The sequence below is a fragment of the Mobula birostris genome, chromosome 6 (genome assembly GCF_030028105.1).
Source record: "Mobula birostris isolate sMobBir1 chromosome 6, sMobBir1.hap1, whole genome shotgun sequence".
NCBI lineage: Eukaryota > Metazoa > Chordata > Chondrichthyes > Myliobatiformes > Myliobatidae > Mobula > Mobula birostris.
This window is the reverse complement of record NC_092375.1, coordinates 148,182,994-148,202,777: the sequence shown is the minus strand read 5'-3', so window position 1 is coordinate 148,202,777 and position 19,784 is coordinate 148,182,994. Positions and strand designations below refer to the sequence as shown.

Here is a 19,784-nt window from a genome sequence, read left to right as displayed (position 1 = left end):
TAATAAAGTCAATTCAATTCAATTGGATCCCTCCAATTTGCTGACTGGCAGAACAGGTCCCCAGCAGTTGCCATTTCTTTGGCTTTTCATTCAATCCCGGAACATCTGTACAGTAAAGACTCGTACAACAAGAAACTCTTTATCGACTACAGTTCAGCATTCTATACCATTATATCTTCAAAAGTAATCAATAAGCTTCAAACCTTGGCCTCGATACCTCCTTGTGCAACTGGATCCTCGATGTCCTCACTTGCAGACCCCAGTCCATTTGGATTGGCGATAACATCTCCCCCACAAACACCATCAGCACAGGTGCACCATAACTCTTGTTGCTGTCTGTACATCAGAGTTTGTCTTTCCTCCACACTTGAGTTCTGATATTGCCAGCACACATCGTGAAAAGTCCGTATGACATATAAAACTTCAAAAAACTTTCATAGATGTGTGGTGGAGAGTATATTAACTGGTTGTATCATGGCCTAGAATGGAAAATCTGATTTAAAAAAAAAAGTAGTGGATACAGCCCAGTCCATCACAGGTAAGACTCTCCCCACCATTGAGCACATCGACAAGGAGCATTATTGCAGGAAAGCAGCATCAATCACCATGGGCCCCACCACCTTGACCACGCTGTCATATCACTGCTGCCATGAGGTAAAGGAACAGGATCCTTAGGACTCACACCAGCAGGTTCAGGAATAGTTACTACTCCTCAACCATCAGGTTCTTGAACCAGTGGGGATAACTTCCCCAACTTTCACTTGCCCCATCACTGAACTGTTCCCACAACTTCTGGACTCACTTTCAAGGGTTCTTCATCTCAAGTTCTTCATATTTGTTGTTTGTTTTCCTTTGTATTTGCACAATTTGTTGTCTTTTGTGCTTTGGTTCTTTGTCTGTCCTGTTAGATGTGGTGTTTCATTGATTCTATTGTGTTTCATGGATTTTCTGAGCATGCCCGCAAGAAAGCGAATCTCGGGATTGTAAGTGGTGGCATATATGTACTTTGATAATAAATTTACTTTGAGCTGTGATTCATTCCAGATCAGTAAATAAAGTCACAGCCTTAATATCCAGATTTTGAACATACAGTAATCCTATGATTTAATGTTGGGAATGGCTTTGTGATACCCTCATTTGACGTATTGCTGGTATTCTCTAGTGAAAAGGTCAAATGTCATCATTCTTGCTGTATCTGTGTTGTTCCAACCTGACACAATATTTTCATGCACTTGCTTTGAAATGTTATCTGCCTAAGTGGCCTTGTAATTTCTGCAGCTGCACCTGGAAAATTGTCATCAACTGCCTATATCTTATTCCCCAAATCCGCCCCTGCCTTTCTCCCCCCCCCCCACCCCGTTAATGTTGCAATCAGAATTTTGACTTGATTACAAAAATAAGGACAAATGCAAGGAATTGGTCTTTCATGGATTGTATTTTTGAAATGTTGAGTACCAGAGGTCCTGCATTTAAGATGTGAGGGGTAAGTTCAAAGAGCCAGTTTTTTTTACACACAGAGTGGTGGGTGCCTGGAATGTACTACCAGGGGTGGTAGTAAGGGCATATTTGAATGATAAGTGCATTTATGTGCAGACAATAGAGCAATATGCACATCGTGGAGGCAGAAATGATTAGTTTAGTTAGGCATTTAATTATTTTAGCACAACATTGTTGGCCTATTGCTATACCATACTATCTGAAAACCCCACATGCCAGTCTGGTTCGCCATCTACCGCTAATCTCGTCACCTTGGCATTGCCACCATAATAAACAGTTTTGTACGAAAAGCGGACCACCATAATGGGCATCACCAGTCTGTCCCTTTTCACCAGAGCTCATGACATTTCAGTTTCGTTATCTCATCTACATACTTCTTGATCACATAGTGAACAAGTCTCAGCTGCATTTGCATTTTGCCAAATTTAAATCTCTCTCCAAGCTGTAATAACAAGTGCGCATTCCACATCAAGAACCAGGGAATACTGTGCTAAATTTAAACACTTCTAGTCAAGCTTGAGTTCCTTCAGGCAGACTTTGCCTGAAGAACAGATAAGGTGTGTGCAATTACCTACGGTTCATGGTAGCTCAACTTCGGGATCCTTGTGGAGAGCTGTCACACAATCTGTCCCTATGTCTCTAGAGCTTCACCTGATGCATACACATTACCATGCCATTGCTCATTAATCCATTCTTGCTGAACTTCTGTAAATGTGTCCTACACCAGTGCCTGTGTCTGTTTCAATATTTTGTCCGTTAATATCATAGTTGTCTGCAGATCACATCATATCACTACCTATTAACAGAATTGCAATTACGATTACTTCAGTGACTTCTTAGAGTACATTTCTATAATTACTAATGAGATTTACTGTCTTGTTGTCCTGACACCTGTAGACAGTCACCTCCTATAGTTATTATGCTATCCTGGCTTTGCCGGCTGATGCTAGGTATCCTGTTTTACAATTAAAACAATAAATTGCCTATAAAGAATGCAGTTGGGCTGAACAATTGTCCTGATGACAGTGGAAGGAGTTGCCACCAAAGCTGTCTTTCTGCATCCACGTGATTCAATTATGATGACCTTATCTTCAGGCTTGCAAAATGCTGAAATACGTACGTACAGTGTTCACAGAGAAAAATATATTCATATTATTCAGGCATGGCAGCAATGACTTTGCATGCCCTGTCAAAGGTGGAGTCCTGAATGTGGAAGAGACCTAACTGAATGTGCTCATCTGCAAGTCAATCTATCAGCACTTCATTTTGCGGCAAACTATACTGTGAAGTTGTATTCTGTAATTGAGTTACATGCATAGTGTTTCTTAAGGCCTGTGGTTGCTTGTGGTAACTTTATAAATCTCAAAGATTTTTGATATTCCTGAGTTAAAATGAATTTGTAACATTTCAACAACTTCACTGAATGGGAAATTATTTGCCCTGCAAAATGCAAGAGCCCTATCACCATCAGAGTGGCACCTTTTCATTCCTAAATCACCTTATTAATGCAAAGTCACACTCATCTATCATTTCTGTAATATTGCTAGCACAGGAAAACACATTCAATTGTCCTACATGTTTAATTTTAGTGACTTGCATCTAAAGAAATGCTAATTATTTTGCTTCAACATGGTTCCTAGTTCACCAGTGTTAAAGAGGAAATTAATTTGTCTCTGCTATCATTTGGACCACTCACTTAATCTATCCTTGTATTAACTTTACGATGCACTGGTCCCATCTTCAAGATTTACATTGTCACATTATTTAAAGTCATCCACAAATTTGGATATACAAAGCTCTTTTCCTTCATTAATAAATGTTTAAACATCTGTGGCCAAAAACCAGTCCTCATGTAACAGCATTGGCAAATTGTGTCCTACAAAGATTATTCCACGTGCCCCTGTTTTATACCTCCTGCCTGTTAACCATTTGAATTCAAACACATTTATTATCAAAGAATGTATAAATTATACACCTTGAAATGTGTCTGCTTACAGGCAATCACAAAGCAAGACACTCGGGTAATTATCCAATTTTTTTTTTAAAAACCCGAAAACCACTGTGCAGAGAAAGAGAGAGAGGGAGAGAAAAAGGAAAAAAACAACAAATTGTGCAAACAATAGAAGGAAGCCAACAGTATCCCGAATCAGACTGTGTCCCAGGTGCACTCCTGGAGCAGCTGGAGTAGGCCTGAGCCTTGTTTTGCCTTTATCTGATTGGTGCACATTTGGGATCTTCCCATTCCAATTAAGTTTCAGTATCATTACTGCATTTTGAATGTTTGGAAATTATCTTGGAGACAGTTGTAACAGTACATAAAGCAATTTTTTTCTTTCCTTTGTTCTAAACAGAATGTATTTGGAGAAAAGCCAGCACTCCCAGAATATAAAGTTGCAGCAATTCAGAAATCCAGGTTTATTCTGCTCCATTATGGCACTTTCAAAGCCGGATGGGACTGGTTGATCCTCTTGGCAACATTTTATGTTGCGGTGACTGTTCCGTACAACGTCTGCTTCAGTGTCGGCAGAGATGACCATCCTGCCGCTTCAAGGAACCCACCCAGTGTGAGCGACATCTTTGTGGAGATCCTCTTCATGCTTGGTAAGAACTTGATCTCAAATTAAAGTGTATCCCAAAACAAGCACAGTGAATACCAGTAGAATAGGGACCCAGAAGTCTCTGGGGAGCTGCATATTTATAAGGAATTTTCTATGATGCAGGAACCTTTGAATGGCTCCAAAAATAAATATTGAGGACCACTTCACACAACTGGTTGTGCTGCGCCACCTTCTTCTGAGCCTTGTGCTCCATACTACCTACCTTCACTGAAAAGGTAGAGTGTTAATGATCATCACGCTGCCCCATCAAAATCAATTACATTCATGAGCCTGTGGCATTTAAACAAATTTATACACCACTGCCATTTAGACTAAAATAATAGCCCACACAATCTGACAGCAGTGCGATTTGTTGTGCTGAGACTGGTTTCCTTTAAACATGTTTGTTTGGTTATTTCCATTTCTCTTTATTTTCCCTCCTATGCTGCTTTGAATGATTTGCAAGTAAAATTGGATTAAAACCCATGAGTTGGTGTTGGGAACCTCTAATTACAGAAACATATAAACTGACAAGCCAACTTTTAATCAAGCTGACAGATGGACATAATAGGAAATAATATAATGGTGGATAAAACAACAACAATTCTTCTTTCAAAGAAGAGTAATGAACTGAATAGATTATATTCATTGGACACCAGGGATTAAAACTGGTCTCTGTTCCCATTGTTTTAAAATTCATATGATAAATAAATTCTAATGACTATGCAGAGGAGTTCAGAATATATGTTCTAAAAACTCTTACATTCAACTTGGAAAAACTAGTGCAAATTAACCTACATTTTCAAATTAGATCTCGTAAAGCTGAATCTTTAAATAAGCAGATTATATGGTGCTGAACTACACTTCTCAGAGTTGTACAGATAACATTTTTCTTTCTGCTATTTTTGGTGTAGAGTTAAGGCAATGCCAAAGATAGTTCGGTCTGATTCCATCTTAGTACCTTAGCGACAAGGAAGTCCACGAGCTCCCACTCAGACTTGTTAGAAGAATGAGGAATTACGGAGAGAAACCTTCAAAATGGTTTGCATTAGAAAAAAAATGCTGTGTGCTATCTTTGCTTTTCAGGGAAGTGCCAGTGCTGATCAGAGTTGAAGATAATGACAAGGCTAAATAGTATTTAATGTAGTCCTGACGGTGATGATGAGCAAGCTATTCACTATCTCATAATCCTTGTCTATAAGCAGGGAGTAATAATGATTTTACAAGTGGAGCAGGCATGATAAGTAGTGGTCTCACTAAAAGCACCAAAGATGTGTATAAATTTATTCTTCAAGTGTAAATACATCTTAATGAATGGAGGGTCAAATATTAGACAGTTGGGCTTTAGGGACTATGAGTTTTGGTGAATAAGGAAGTTTCTTTCCAAGGGTAAACACAGAAATAAAGAAGGCAAATGGAATCGCGAGGAAATCTGCAGATGCTGGAAATTCAAGCAACACACATCAAAGTTGCTGGTGAATACAGCAGGCCAGGCAGCATCTCTAGGAAGAGGTAACAGTCGACGTTTCGAGCCAAGACCCTTCTTTAGGACGAAGATCCTGACGAAGGGTCTCGGCTCGAAGCGTCGACTGTTACGTCTTCCTAGAGATGCTGCCTGGCCTGCTGCGTTCACCAGCAACTTTGATGTGTGAGGCAAATGGAATGGTGGTCTTTATTGAAATAAGGAATAAGTCTTGCTTGAACTATTCAAGGTGAGGTCACATGTGGAGAACTGCTAACAGATTGGTCACCTTATTTTAATGCATATCTTAAAGAGAAGGTTTATAAAATTCCTGGGAAGAAAGTTTTGTATCTGCAAGTGTGTGACCTAGAATTAGCAGCCATTGTCTCGGGATAAAAGATCAATATTTAAGACCAAATATTACTTCTGATCATGTTTCTTATGTGCTTATGACTACTTACATTTAAAGGGATTGAAATTGTGGCTGTGATATCTTTCAAGACGGACATTCATGTTTTTAGCTGTAGAACATTTTTGAAAAGCATATGAGTAAGTGAAGATAGAGATGACAGAATGTTGCTTGGAGCTTTTGGGATTCTGAGTTGCTGACACAGGAAATTGTTGCAGCAAGGAAGATAACTGGCCCAGTAAATATAATGTAACACAAGGGTTGATGGTTTATTTGATCTTTTTTATAGAACTTACTTGAAAGAAACTTTAAATCCTTCTGGAAGAAAATTCATTATAAGAGCAAAGTGGAAGCAAATGTAACACTATTGGGCTTTTTCAATGATAGACCAATTTTTAATATCAAATGATGCTTGACATTTCCAAAGTTTGACTTGCTCATTACAACATCACATTGGAAAATGAAAGCCATTGGGCCCATTAGTTCCATACCAGTTCCCTAAAGAGCAAACCCATTGCCCTTCTTAATTCCCCGTAGCTTTGTAACTTGTTCTTTCCCATGGAAATCAACATCCTTTTGATTCTTCTAACATTTGCCTATGCCAAGGGGTAACTTACTGAAGCCAAGAACCTACTGGCTTATGTTTGAGGTGGAAGGAGATTAGACCACCCAGTAAAAGCTCCTTACCCCCAGAAAACTTCAAATTCCACACATACAGGTGGTTCTTGTGTGGTTTCCTCAAAATCTATAATTAAGAATTAATTGCTTAAGGATCCAAAATTTCTTAATGAACAGTCAACGTTTCAGGCCGAGACCCTTCGTCAGGACTGAAGAGGGAGGAGGCAGGGGCCCTATAAAGAAGGATCCTTTCCACGGATGCTGCCCGACCTGCTGAGTCCCTCCAGCGCATTGTGCGTCGTTGCTTTGACCCCAACATCTACAGGGAATTTTGTGTCAACATTTCTTAATAATTTCCACGGGACAGAAAGATACTGAAATATACATATAGAAGGAAGATTGAAAAACTAGCTGAATGGTTCAACAACAACAACATCTCACCAAAAATATCAGCAAGACCAAGGAGATGATTATTGACTTCAGCAGGAAGAAACCAGAGGTCCCTGAGCCAGTTCTCATCAGGGAATCAGAGGTGGAGAAGGTCAGCCACTTCAAATTCTTCAGTATTATTATTTCAGAGGATCTGTCCTAAGTCCAGTATGCAAGCGGCATTATGAAGAAAACATGACAGCGGTTCTACTTTCTTAGAAATTTGTGATATTTGGTATGTCATCTACAACCTTGACCAACTTCTATAATGTATGTTGAAGAGTATTATAACTGCTTTACAGCCTGATATGGAAACATCGCCTCAAATGGAAAAGCCTACAAAAAGTAGTGAATATAGCCCAGTCCATCACAGATAAAGGCTTTCCCTCCATTGAGCACATCTATATGCAGTGCTGAGGCAGGTAAGCATCTCCATCATCAGGTCCCCCCACCATCTAGGCTATGCTCTCTTCTTGCTGTTGCCATCAGAGAGAAGGTACAGGAGCCTCAGGACCCACACCACCAGGTTCAGGATCAGTTATTACCCTTTAATCATCTTGATACCACACTTTACACCGCACGCTGTCGGACCAGTGCTGCCAGGATAATCAAGGACACGACCCACCCAGCCAACACACTTTTCGTCCCTTTTTCCTCTGGGAGAAGGCTCAGGAGCTTGAAGACTCGCGTGGCCAGATTTAGGAGCAGCTCCTTTCCAGCTGTGATAAGACTACTGAACGGATCCTGACCCAGATCTGGGCCGTACCCTCCAAATACCCAGACCTGCCTCTCGGTTTTTTTGCACTACCTTACTTTCCATTTTCTATTTTCTATTTATGATTCATAATTTAAATTTTTAATGTTTACTATCGATTTGTACTCCAGGGAGTGGGAAGCGCAGAATCAAATATCGCTGTGATGATTGTACATTCTAGTATCAATTGTTTGGCGATAATAAAGTATAAAGTATGACTCCACTCAACTTTACTGAGTTGTTCTGACAACCGATGGATCCACTTTCAAGGACTCTTCATTTTGTGTTCTCGATATTCATTGCTTAGATATTATTTTTTTTCTTTTTGTATTTGCACAGTTTGCATGTTGATTGTGTGCCCGTCCTGCTGGGGGTGGTCTTCCATTGATTCTATTGTGTTTCTTGTATTTACTGTGAATCCCCACAAGGGATTGTGTATGGTGACATAGCTGTACTTGGATGGTAAACTTACTTTAAACTTTGATATGCATTCTCTTAGCCAGGTACACTGAGTAACTCTTTCTTAATACAACCACTCTAAATGTATGTTTAGCTGCCAACTGCACTGAGATCATTTGCACAATCAGTGGCTTTGAATGAGTCTGCTTAAATTGTGAAGATTTTTCACATCAAGTGTGTATGATGGAACATCCTTATCGCATAAAACTGTAAAACCAACTTTCCTTCAACAAACTGCATCAGTGATTAAATAAGATGAAGTAAGAAAGCACAAATTAATTAAGTTCCCATTGTCACCTCTCTCTGCATCACTGAGTTTGCGATAATGCCTACTGAAAATCGTAATATTTCATCTATAGGATTTCAACTCAGTGAAATGTAGCATTGATTGAATATTATTCAAAAACTAACTTCCATCAAAAAAAAACTCAATAATGTGTACTGTGTACTAATAAGATTGAAATTCATAAGGTGCTGTCAAGTATAAAATTTGAAGTTGCTTCCTCACAGATCTAGCAACCCAGATTCAACCCTGACCCCTTGAATTGTTTGTGTAGAATTTGCATGCTCTCCATATGGCCACAAGTGTCCTCTGTGTGTTCTGGTTTCTTCTCTCATTTGAAGAAATTCTGGTTAGGTTTCATTGTGTTATCATTGGCCATGGTGAGTCGCATCTAGTTCATTAGTGAATGGTAGAATCTGGAGAAGATGATGGCAATGCGAAGTAAATAGTTGCAGGGAATTGGTGTGGTGGAACTGGGTTGCACTGCTGACCAAATAGCTTTCTCCTATACTATAAGGCAATGTGGAATGTGGGATATTACGAATATAAATTGCATACAATGGCAACCATGTTTGAAGACCAACTGTGCCCTGATGATACCTGAAAGACATCTGATATTAAGACGGCTATTTCTAGTGGCAACCTAAATTAGCCAATCAGGCTTTTGTGTGTCCAAGTGAGAGAGCTCGAATATATTTATGCTGAAATATGATATTCTGTTTGGACTGTTGCTTGGTATGCTTCTCAAATTCTTCAGAAGTTATTAAAATCCAAGTTGCAGTTAGTAACAAAGGACTGCTAATTTGTTATCACTGCTCTGATTGATATTTAATATTTGACAGAACATTATTGCTGTAGTTGTCTTCATGTTTTAATTGGACAATATTTATATATTACATTGATTGGCTGCTCAGTATTAGTACTGGCTTAATTTTGCAGTGAAGCAACTAATTTGATCCAGTGAAGAAGTCAGCCATTTTGCAAGATGACATTCATAAACTGGCAATGAGCAAATGAACTTTCCTTTACGTGGAGTTATTTGCAACAATGGCGATTATTATTCGACCTTCAATCATCACAAGTATACAGGAATATCTTGAGTTTTGTGTGTTGTTCTGAAGTGTATTATATGAATAAAATATTCACAGAGATTCTTTTAAAGTAAATATGATGTAGACACTGTTTCTCAGTCAAACTATCAGTTTACTTTTGCAGAGCTCAATCTACTTCCAAACATATCAAAGAATTTGGCTTCTACTTTGCTGTTATAACTGAGGTTTCAGCATTGCTCGTGGTTTTCGTTTGAATTATTGATTTGCTTTACTTTTTCCGAGTGTCCCATTTAAAATTTTAGAAAGGGTAAATATTTGTCAAGGTTTTTGTCAGCTTCGTTGTGACTGATGCCTATAAAAAGGTCAGAGTTCAAAGTAAATTTATTTTCAATGTACTTAATATGTTTCCAAATACTACCTTGAGATCTATTTTCTTTCAGGCATTTACAAGAAAAAAGAAATACAGCAGAATTTTACTAAAAGCTATACATAAACAGATAAGGATTGACAAAAAAAACAATATGCAAAAGAAGACAGACTGTGCAAATCAAAGTAATACTGAGATCAAGAGTTGTAATGAGTCCTTGAAAGTGAGTCTGTAGGTCATTGATTCAGTACAGAGCAGTGGTGGGTGAAGTTATCCCCACTGGTTCATGAGCTTGATGATTTAGGGTAAAAATGATTCCTAAACTTGGTGGTGCGGGACCTAAGGCTCCTGTAACCCATAGTAGCAAGAATTGGGCATGCCCTGGATGGTGGAGGGCTTTGATGATGGATACTACAGTGCTCCATGTAAATATACTCCATAGTGCATTGAGTAAATTAGCATAAAAGAAAAATGGCACTAGTGGTAGATGGTGATATTTTGCAAGAAGCTCACCTAAAACCTACTGGATTAAAAAAAAACAGCAGGAAACCAAAACTCCCTGGATGTGTATGTAGGAAAAACTATTGTGGGTTATTTTCAGTCTACATGAGGCCAACTAAGAGAGAAACTGCATCTACAAAAACATTAATAACTGCACAAATAAGATAAAATCCAATTTCAGATTTTCTAAATATATCACCAGTTTTGTCTGCATTTGTTATAAGCAAATATATTTTGTTCGTATCTTGAATTTTTTAATTTGTTGCAATCTTGATTTCTCCTTCAATTTACCAAATTATTCAGGGGCTCTCAGACAACATGGGGACAAAGACAAAAAAATGAATTGCCTTTAGAAATATATCTTCCTTCCACTATTCAATTCTTCCCCTTCCTCTTTTAAATCAACTTGTGTCCCATGTGACCTTCCCACATCTAATGCACCTCTTCCTTCCCCTGGAGGGAGCTGCACATTCAACCACGATATAGTCTAAGATAGGGAGAGCCCCTAATATTACTTAAGTTGAGACCTAAGACCCTGTCTTTAGACTAAGACTTATGACTTGAGACTAAGTCTTCTCTACCTGCAGAAAGGAGTGAGAAATAAAACATCACAAATCAAGCAATTTGTGTTAATGCTATTTTGATTTTGAAGTAACTAACAAGCTAGAACAGTCTGGTGTAATTTAGTGTCCACTGCTACATAATGATGGCTCTTTATGCAAATGTCTCTTACTTTCTGCTGAATGTAAAAATACACTCCAGTCGTGTGCTATGGTCATCTGAATGGGAATGTGTATAGCAAGCTTACATTCATTACATCCAACTCTAGAACTAGATTATCCAACACAATCCCCATATCACCCAACTATATTTGTTGAGCTTATGACTTCAGGTTCAGATTGGATCGGGATGAATAGGCACTTTATAAATAAGTTTATAAATTACTGTTCTTCACTCGCAGAATGTATGCTGTTTCCAAAACAGATGATCCGTGGGGAGCCACGGTAGCATAGTATATAGCGCGACACTATTACAGCTTGGGGTGTCAGAGTTTGGGGTTCAATTTTGATGTCTTCTGTAAGGAGTTTGTATGTCTTTCCCATGAGTGCATGGGTTTTCTCCGGATGCTCTAGTTTCCTCCCACATTCCAAAGACATACTGGTTAGTAGGTGAAATGGTCATTGTAAATTGTTCTGTGATTAAGCTAGGGTTAAATAGGTGGTCAGTGCAACCCGAAGGGTTAGAAGGGCCTGTTCTGTACTATATCCCTAAATCAATAAAATGTGATGATAAGCTAGAAGGCGACGCGATGGAACTGGGGCTGGGAAGTTCACCTGAGCCAAAGAGCTATGCAAAGTGTGTGCCTGGGAGTGAGGGCCTACACAGCAATGCCCGACAGAAAGCAGCAGACTAGTGAATCAAAGCTATATGAACCATATCACAGCACCCTGGAGACTGGATCTTGAGAATGACATTATAGCACTTGGAAAAGTAATTGTTTGTACATTGATTCGCTGATAGGATTGGGAGCACTGGTTTAAGAATCTGCCGGGGCCCAGCTGTAGCAATTGTACTCATTAACTCACAGTGGATTGATTTCTTTTTCTTGTCTAAGCCTCCTTAAGCTGTCAGAATTAATTCTGGAGATCATTCTAAGCTTCAGGGCATGTTGCCTGATCACGATTGCTGACCAGCACTCCACATTAATTATACTGACAGGCCTTGTGCAACTCAGCTATCTTTAGTTTTAGATTGAAGAATGTACAGTACAAATTCAAGGATTTGGCCTAGTCCAATCTTTGCAAGGTACCTTACAAGCAGAAATGGGTATAGTTTTCCATACTATCTGTGGAAGAGCAGGGGTTGTGCATGGTTTCCTTGAAGACAATCCTCCTCTCGCTGACTCCAGAAGCAGATTGACTTGAATTGCTGTTGTGGGGTCTTCCTGTGGCCAGAGGTGGGTAGGTGGGTGTGGGGGTTGGGTGGGGTGGGGTGTAACAGGGTGACACCACAATTGATCCTGCTGCCCCACAGGATCCAGATTCTATCCTGTCCTCTGTCTGGTGTTGACTTCATGGAGTCACACGTTTCTCCTGTGACTGCATGGGTTTTCTCGGGCTGATCCAGTCCCCTCCCACCACAACTATAAATAATGCTTTAGTATACTGTAGCTTAGCAGCAATAATTATCAGGAAGAAGAATTGATTGGCATGTATGGGAGAGAATAAGTGGTAGAGTATAAGGTAACATAGAGAAGCGAAATGGGACATGTGGGATAGGTCCCTTGGCAACCAACATTGCCCTTTGGGCTGAAAGACCTCCTGTGTCTTCATAAGCAAAGAAGAAAATGATTGCAGTTCTTACTTACTTAGAAATCTTATGGCAGTTGTTACATACCTCAAGGAGATCTTGTGACTTTCTTGTGAGAATGATGTAATGGTCTTTTGGAGGTCACCTGATGTAATTTTCCTGCCGATGTGAGGTCACGTGATGACATGTTCACCACGGGTATAAAAGGGGAGGCCTCTGGTGACGCAGTTAGTTTTCCAGCTAGAACGTTAGTCAGTGTCTCCGTTCCGTTGCATATTTGTTTTATGACGCAGTTTCATTTTTACAACGGAGTTTTACATTCTATTGTAAAGTACAATAGAGCTGGACTGGCAATTTCTGCCAGGTTTGTTGATGTACCTTTTCAGTAGTATTGGAGAGTGAAGACTTTATCAAAGTACAGGACCTGAAGGATTAAAAGAAGTTGGTATCGTTTAGCAGTTTAACAAAGGATCAACCTTTTTGAATCTTCGTTGAAGAAGTAGTGACCTGCATCGAAGATAACTCCTGCCGAAAGAAAAGGAAGTTCATGCAAGGTGCTCTCTAGAAATAAAGGTCAGTTGTTTTAAGCCGTTTATTTCCTTCATCGTGAATCCTTTTGGACAGAACCAGCAGGAAAGTTGCGTCTATGAAGAAATCCTTCTCCAGAGAAGTCTCTCCCAATTGAATGTATAAATCTGTTGGACTTTTGAATTCACCATTTTAAGAACTGTATTTGACTTTACTGCTTTAAGAACTGTTTTCGCATTTATCGCTTTAAGAACCAGTACCGAGTGACAATTTGTTGAACGGCCGCATAGTAGTTAGCTTCCGGTTAAGGTTTTCATTTTTTTTATTGTTTATCCATGTTTAATAAATGTTTAGTTGTTTTTATATAACCTGTCTTGATTGATATTCATTGTTGCCAGTTATGTAACATAGTTCAGAATAACAGCATGCACGAGGCAAAAGGTTTTTGTATCAATGCAGGATTTTGGTTTGAATATATTTTTGCAATTTTACAAACACTCTTTTTGTAATTGCACAAAGCACTGCCTCTGCAAATGTACAAAACACTGGTTTGATCGCACTTGAAATACTGTGTGTATTTCTGGTCACCATACTATAAGAAGGGTCTGGTGGTGCTGGAAAGAGCACAGCAGAGATTCTCTAGGATGTTGCATGATTGGAAGGACTGAAGTTATGGGGAGAGATTGAATTGGCTAGGATAGTTTTCCCTGGTGTGAATTTGAGTGAGGGGTCTTCTCACAGTATATCAAATTATAAAAAATATAGATAAGGTAAAATATCAGAATTGTTATACCTTGGTAGGGTTATTGAAACAAGAAAACATGGATGTAAGATTAGAGGAAGGACTTTGAAAAGGGATTTGAAGGGAAAATTTACTTACACAAAGATTGGGGGAGTCATTACAATCACCGTGTTTAAGAGACATTTAGACAGGCATTTAAATAAGCAAGACAGCGAGGACTTGGACCTTCTATGCCTTATAGATGGGCAAGAAGGTCAATGTAGACATGGTGGGTCAAAAAACTCATTTCTGTGCTATATAACTCAATGACTGGTAGATCTTAACCACACCAAACAGATGAAAGGTCCTGGCTTTAAAGGTACATATTAGTGAGTAAATAAAATCTTCAGCATGAATGGAAAAAAAAAATGCCTTGAGAGAGATTCCCAAGTAAAAGTAGGGACAGTGACATCTTAAACAAGAGAAAATCTGCAGATGCTGGAAATCCAAGCAACACACGTAAAATGCTGGAGGAACTCAGCAGGCCAAGCAGCACCAATGGAAAAAAGTACAGTCGATGTTTCAGGCTGAAACCCTTTGGCATGACAGCTTGTTATTTGTGCTGCTGAAAATGTCAGGAATAATTAACAGACCAAATTAATTATTACGAACACATTCCATATTACTGAATAAAAGTGTGTTAATGTGTCTCAGAGTCAATGATAGAAACCAAATGAACCAACTAGCCTAAAAAGTATATGCCAGTGGATTTCTTCCACTTGAGCCTCCTGCTCACCTCACTTTCCCCTTTCTCAACCTAACCATCCGGTAACCTCTCTTATGTATCTAGCCTCCCTTTGAATGCATCCATGCCATCTTTATCAAATGCTCTTTGTGATAGACAGTTCCATTCCATGTTTTCTGCATTCGCTGAATAATGACATTTTCTAAATGTCTTGATTTCTTCATAGAGTCATCTTTGCGGGTTTTCAGATACCCACTTCTGCATCAAGTTCAAGTTCAAACTTATTGTTGATCAACCATACCCATGTATACAGCTAAACGAAATATTGTTCCTCTAGGGCAGTGGTCCCCAACCACTGGGCCGCAGAGCATGTGCTACTGGGCCGCGAAGAAATGATGTAAGTCAGCAGCACCTTTCCTCATTCCCTGTCACGCACTGTTGGACTTGAACATAGGGTTGCCAACTGTCCCGTGTTAGCTGGGACATCCCGTATATTGGACTAAATTGGTTTGTCCCATACGGGACTGCCCTTGTCCCGTATTTCCCCCGCTAAGTTAGAGCGTTCCTATAAAACCTTTCGTGCCGAAATGGCGTGAAAAGAAACAATTACCATTAATTTATATGGGAAAAATTTTTGAGTGTTCCCAGATCCAAAAAATAACCTACCAAGTTATACCAAATAACACATAAAACCTAAAATAACACTAACATATAGTAAAAGCAGGAATGATATGATAAATACACAGCCTATATAAATTAGAAATAATGTATGTACAGTGTAGTTTCACTGAACAGAATGGGGAAGATTAAGCCAAAACCGATTCGTAGAAAAACAATCGGCACGTACATGCATGCGCACGTCACACATGCGCACACAGGTGTCTGCGCAAGGCTTCATGGTCCTGGTAGTCTTTCTCGGGATAAACACAAGTGTCCCGTATTTGGCTGCTACTTTTGTCCCTTATTTGAGAGTGAGAAAGTTGGCAACCCTACTTGAACACCGCCCCCCCCCCCCCCCGCCGTCGTCGGTCCGCAAGAATATTGTCAATATTAATATTAAACCAGTCCGCAGTGCAAAAAAGGTTGGGGACCCCTGCTCTAGGGACAAGTTGCAAAACACAGGACATATAATCACACAAAGCATATAGAATCACAAAATACTATTAGCACAAGTCCCTGAGTGGGCCTGGCCTGAAGGTTGACAAGTTGACATAAAGTTCGAGGTGCATATTTATTAAGACAGTATAATTATAATAAAACAAACAGTCGTATAAACATATGAAACAGCAGCATAAAAGATGAAAAGTGACCGGTGCAGGATGAGAATGCGTCTGTGAGTTGCCGGGGGGGGGGGGGGGGGGGGGGTGGTGAGTGTTGGCAATAGAGTGTGTGTATTCGTGTGCTGGGTGGTAGCAGGGTGTTAAGATGTCTAACAGCCTAGGCAAAGAAGCTGTTACCCAGCCCAATAGTTCTGGTTCTTATGAAAGATGGGAGGGGTCATTTACAATGTTGCAGCCACTGATATGCAGTGTTTCTGATATATGTCCTGAGGGGAAGCCCTATTTATCACATTGATCAGCACCTGTTCCATAATCTTTCGTAAATTGTTTACTTAGAAATGTTCTTTTTTGTGGCTCATGACTTCTAGTTTCAATGTTCCTTGGAAGTAACGGTACCACAAGATCTTCCATAATTTTAAAGTTAGTAAGAGATGATGGCATTTCATCTCTTCCTGATCAACAGAGACTAATAATTCTGGAACCAGCATCATTAATATTTTATGACACCCTACTTTAATATCAGTTTGCTTGTTGATGACACATTTGATGTATTAGTACTCATCCCCTAATATATGCTGGCTTTTGTTCAGTTTATATTCTGTATATCATTAATTTTTTATTTCTCTATCTATTCCCCTCTCTGTGGCTTCATGGCAGTTCCTCATTAGTTCTTCTGCCCTTCCAGCTAAAGGAAACACATGTTTACTCTGGCAACATTCTGCAGTGGAGTAGTTTAAGCAAGTTGTTCCCAGGATGGAGAATCTTAAACCCAGAGCGTTATTCCAACATTATAAGCAGCGTAAAGCATGTTGCAGAATTGCATATGGATGGTTTCCTGGCTCTCGTGCTCAAACAGTGAGATCTTGAATTGATGAGCGTGTTCAGCCAACTGAAATAATGTGATAATTCTGTCATATCATATATCATAGACTGGCCTTGGATTATCTGTGGGAGGTAAATTGTGCAAGGGACAGGAAATAACACGCAGCTGTCAATGAAGGACGACATTGGTTACTGCTGAGCTGGGGTAATAGCAGCAGCAGAAAACAGATCAGTTTCATTCTCAAATGTACGCTCGAAAGCTCCTTATCAAGTTCAACAATGCTGGGTTGCTCCTTTGGCATTCCTGAGAAACCTGCTGTCAAACTGAATGTTCCACCTATTTAACAGGAGGTATTTTAGGGTAAATGCACTCTTCAACATTCAATGGATAAGTGCAAATGAGGAGGCAGATTATTAGCTTCAATCAGAGTGTCTAGAGCTATCTGGATCACTGTAACCCAGTTTCATTTATTACTGGCAGTTCACCGGGAAATGTTGTCCTATAACCTGTAATACGGTGACCACCTCACCACAACCACCTCTTCCTCTCCACAAAGACACATTGTCATGGTGCATGTGATGCATTTTCAAGTACACAAATGATCAAGCTGTGATAGAGCCAATACTTGCGTACAAGGATTGTTCTTTAGCCGTATGCCCTCATCAGCTCATTTACTTTCAAAACTATGGTGAGAGGAAAGAACAACCTATTAAAGGAAGGGGAACAAAATCAGAAGAGGGCATTCTCGTCATAAATCTCCCTCAGTGTTTATGATTGGACGTGAGGGCATCTAAGAGTATAAAAGGAGAATCCCTAACCCTAAGCACCACTGACAGAGCATCGAACAGTGCAGCACGGCAGAGGAGGTGGCTCTTTGGCCCACGGTGTCTGTGTCAACCTTGTCAGGTGAAATTAATCCCACCTGTGCTCACATGCTCCATATCCCTCCATTCCCTTTGTGTTAATGTGTCTGTCTAAATGCCTCTTAAACATTCCTACCATGTCCGCTTCCATTACCATCCTGGAAGCACATTCCAGGCATCTACCATTCCCTGTGTGTAAAAAAAAATAAAAGAACTCGCCCTGAAAAACGTCTACCTTAAGCATTCTCCCTCTCAGTTTAAAGTTATACCCTCCAGTGTTTGATGAGCACATAAAAGCAGTTGCATCAAATCCAAACTAAAACTAAATGCTGGCAATACTTAGATCAGATGGCTTCTGTGGGAGAGAGAAGGGTGTCAATATTACAGAGAAGACCACAAGACTTAACAGCAGAATTAGGCCATTCAGCCCATCAAGTCTGCTGTGCAATTCCATCATGGCTGATTTATTATCCCTCTCGAACCCATTCTTCGACCTTCTCCCTGTAACCTTTGATCCCCTACTAATCAATAACCTATCAACCTTCTCTTTAAATGTACCCAATGACTAGACCTCCATAGTCATCTGTGGCAATGATTTCCACAGATTCATGACCCTCCGGCTAAAGAAATTCCACCTCACTTTGGCAAATGGGGATGGAATTTTGCAGCACCTTGCACCATCAGCTCCATGAGTTTAGCATCCAGCAAAGATAAAAATTTAAAAATAAGGCACAGCTGTAATTATTTTCAGTTGGTATTCATTGTCAGATTGCTTCAAAGTCCCACACAGAAACACAAACAGTGGGGAAAAAAAATGAACAGGGTTGTTGATCTAGTTTATTGAAACCGGGTTCAAAGTGGAGTACTTAATAATTTGTCCCCTCTTCATCTGCTGGGCCATTAAAAGATCAGAGAAATATGAAGTCAACTATCTGATTTTCACTTAATATAAATCTGCAACATCTAACAGCTAAAATGCTTTTGATTTATATTCCGTGCCAGATTTATTAACAGATTTGCAATATTTTCCAAGTTCTCAGTTCATATTCGCAATACTTACATCAAATTAAAACATTGCCATCCTTATCCAGGTTGCACTCCAGCCACTATAATTCCCAGTGGTCCCAGAGGGCCTTCGGAGAACCAGTGCACACCCTGTTCTCACTGTCTTTCCAAGAACATCTAGCTATGGATATATCCTTGCAAGAGAGGACAGCAGTCACCTTGGACAGAATGCTCATCTTAAAAACCTGTGTGCAGCCCTGTTTTGTGCAACACTCTCCATCAAAAGCCCCAAGTGTAAAGAGACCTCCAGTGGGAGCCCTTTGCTGCTCAAGGCCGATGAAGGAAGGAAGTGGGTAGTGTGCAGAAGCCGTCCATACAGGAAGTACCTCTGTATGGCATTAATTTCTAAGAGATAATGTTCCACAGGACCAGCTACTGAGCAGAGCTTCAGCCCCTGTCCGATGAGCAATTCCAGCCAAAGATGGTAACCCAGCTGGGATCACTCTATTCTCATGAGCTCCCTTGACACCACTGTGATAGGATGGCTGGGGATCTGAGCCATAAACTCTGATGTTCTTAACACTACCCTGCCACATTCCCCGCTTCCCCATGCCATATTCCACTCACCCGTGATCCAGAATGTCTCATTAATCTTATCGTCTCTTGTGGTCTTATTAATTCTACAGCTTATTGTTTGCTCTCATCTGACTTTTGTTCTGATGAACATTTTGAGAAGGTTCCTCTTCCCTTTCTTTCAAGCATAAAATGAGGTTTTGTATCAGTACCTATTGGGACTGCAAAAAGCTGCCATACGAGCAGAGAGGAATTGTTCATGAAATAGTTGCTACAGTTGATACCCACTGGAGTTGCCAGCTACAGATTTTGCATCATTTTCCCCCATTCCATCACTAGATCTCCTGCCGGTTGGTGTCTATTATAGTACCATGTCAAATTAGAAATATATCTGCAATTAATTAGTATACCATATATCTGAAAAGTATTATATGCTATTAAGTTCAGAAAACAAAAAACTGAAATGAAAGAGACGTAAACACAAGGAAATCTGCAGATGCTGGAAATT

The 19,784-nt window shown here is 39.8% G+C and overlaps 1 protein-coding gene across 1 annotated transcript in view; it reads left to right on the top strand.

Moving 5' to 3' along the window:
• kcnh3 (potassium voltage-gated channel, subfamily H (eag-related), member 3) overlaps positions 1–19,784 on the top strand; it is a 636,348-nt gene that overhangs the window by 372,858 nt on the left and 243,706 nt on the right. The window contains exon 5 of the mRNA XM_072259611.1: positions 3,849–4,098. Within this exon, the coding sequence (XP_072115712.1) occupies positions 3,849–4,098 (250 nt within the window). The remainder of the gene's footprint in view (positions 1–3,848; positions 4,099–19,784) is intronic.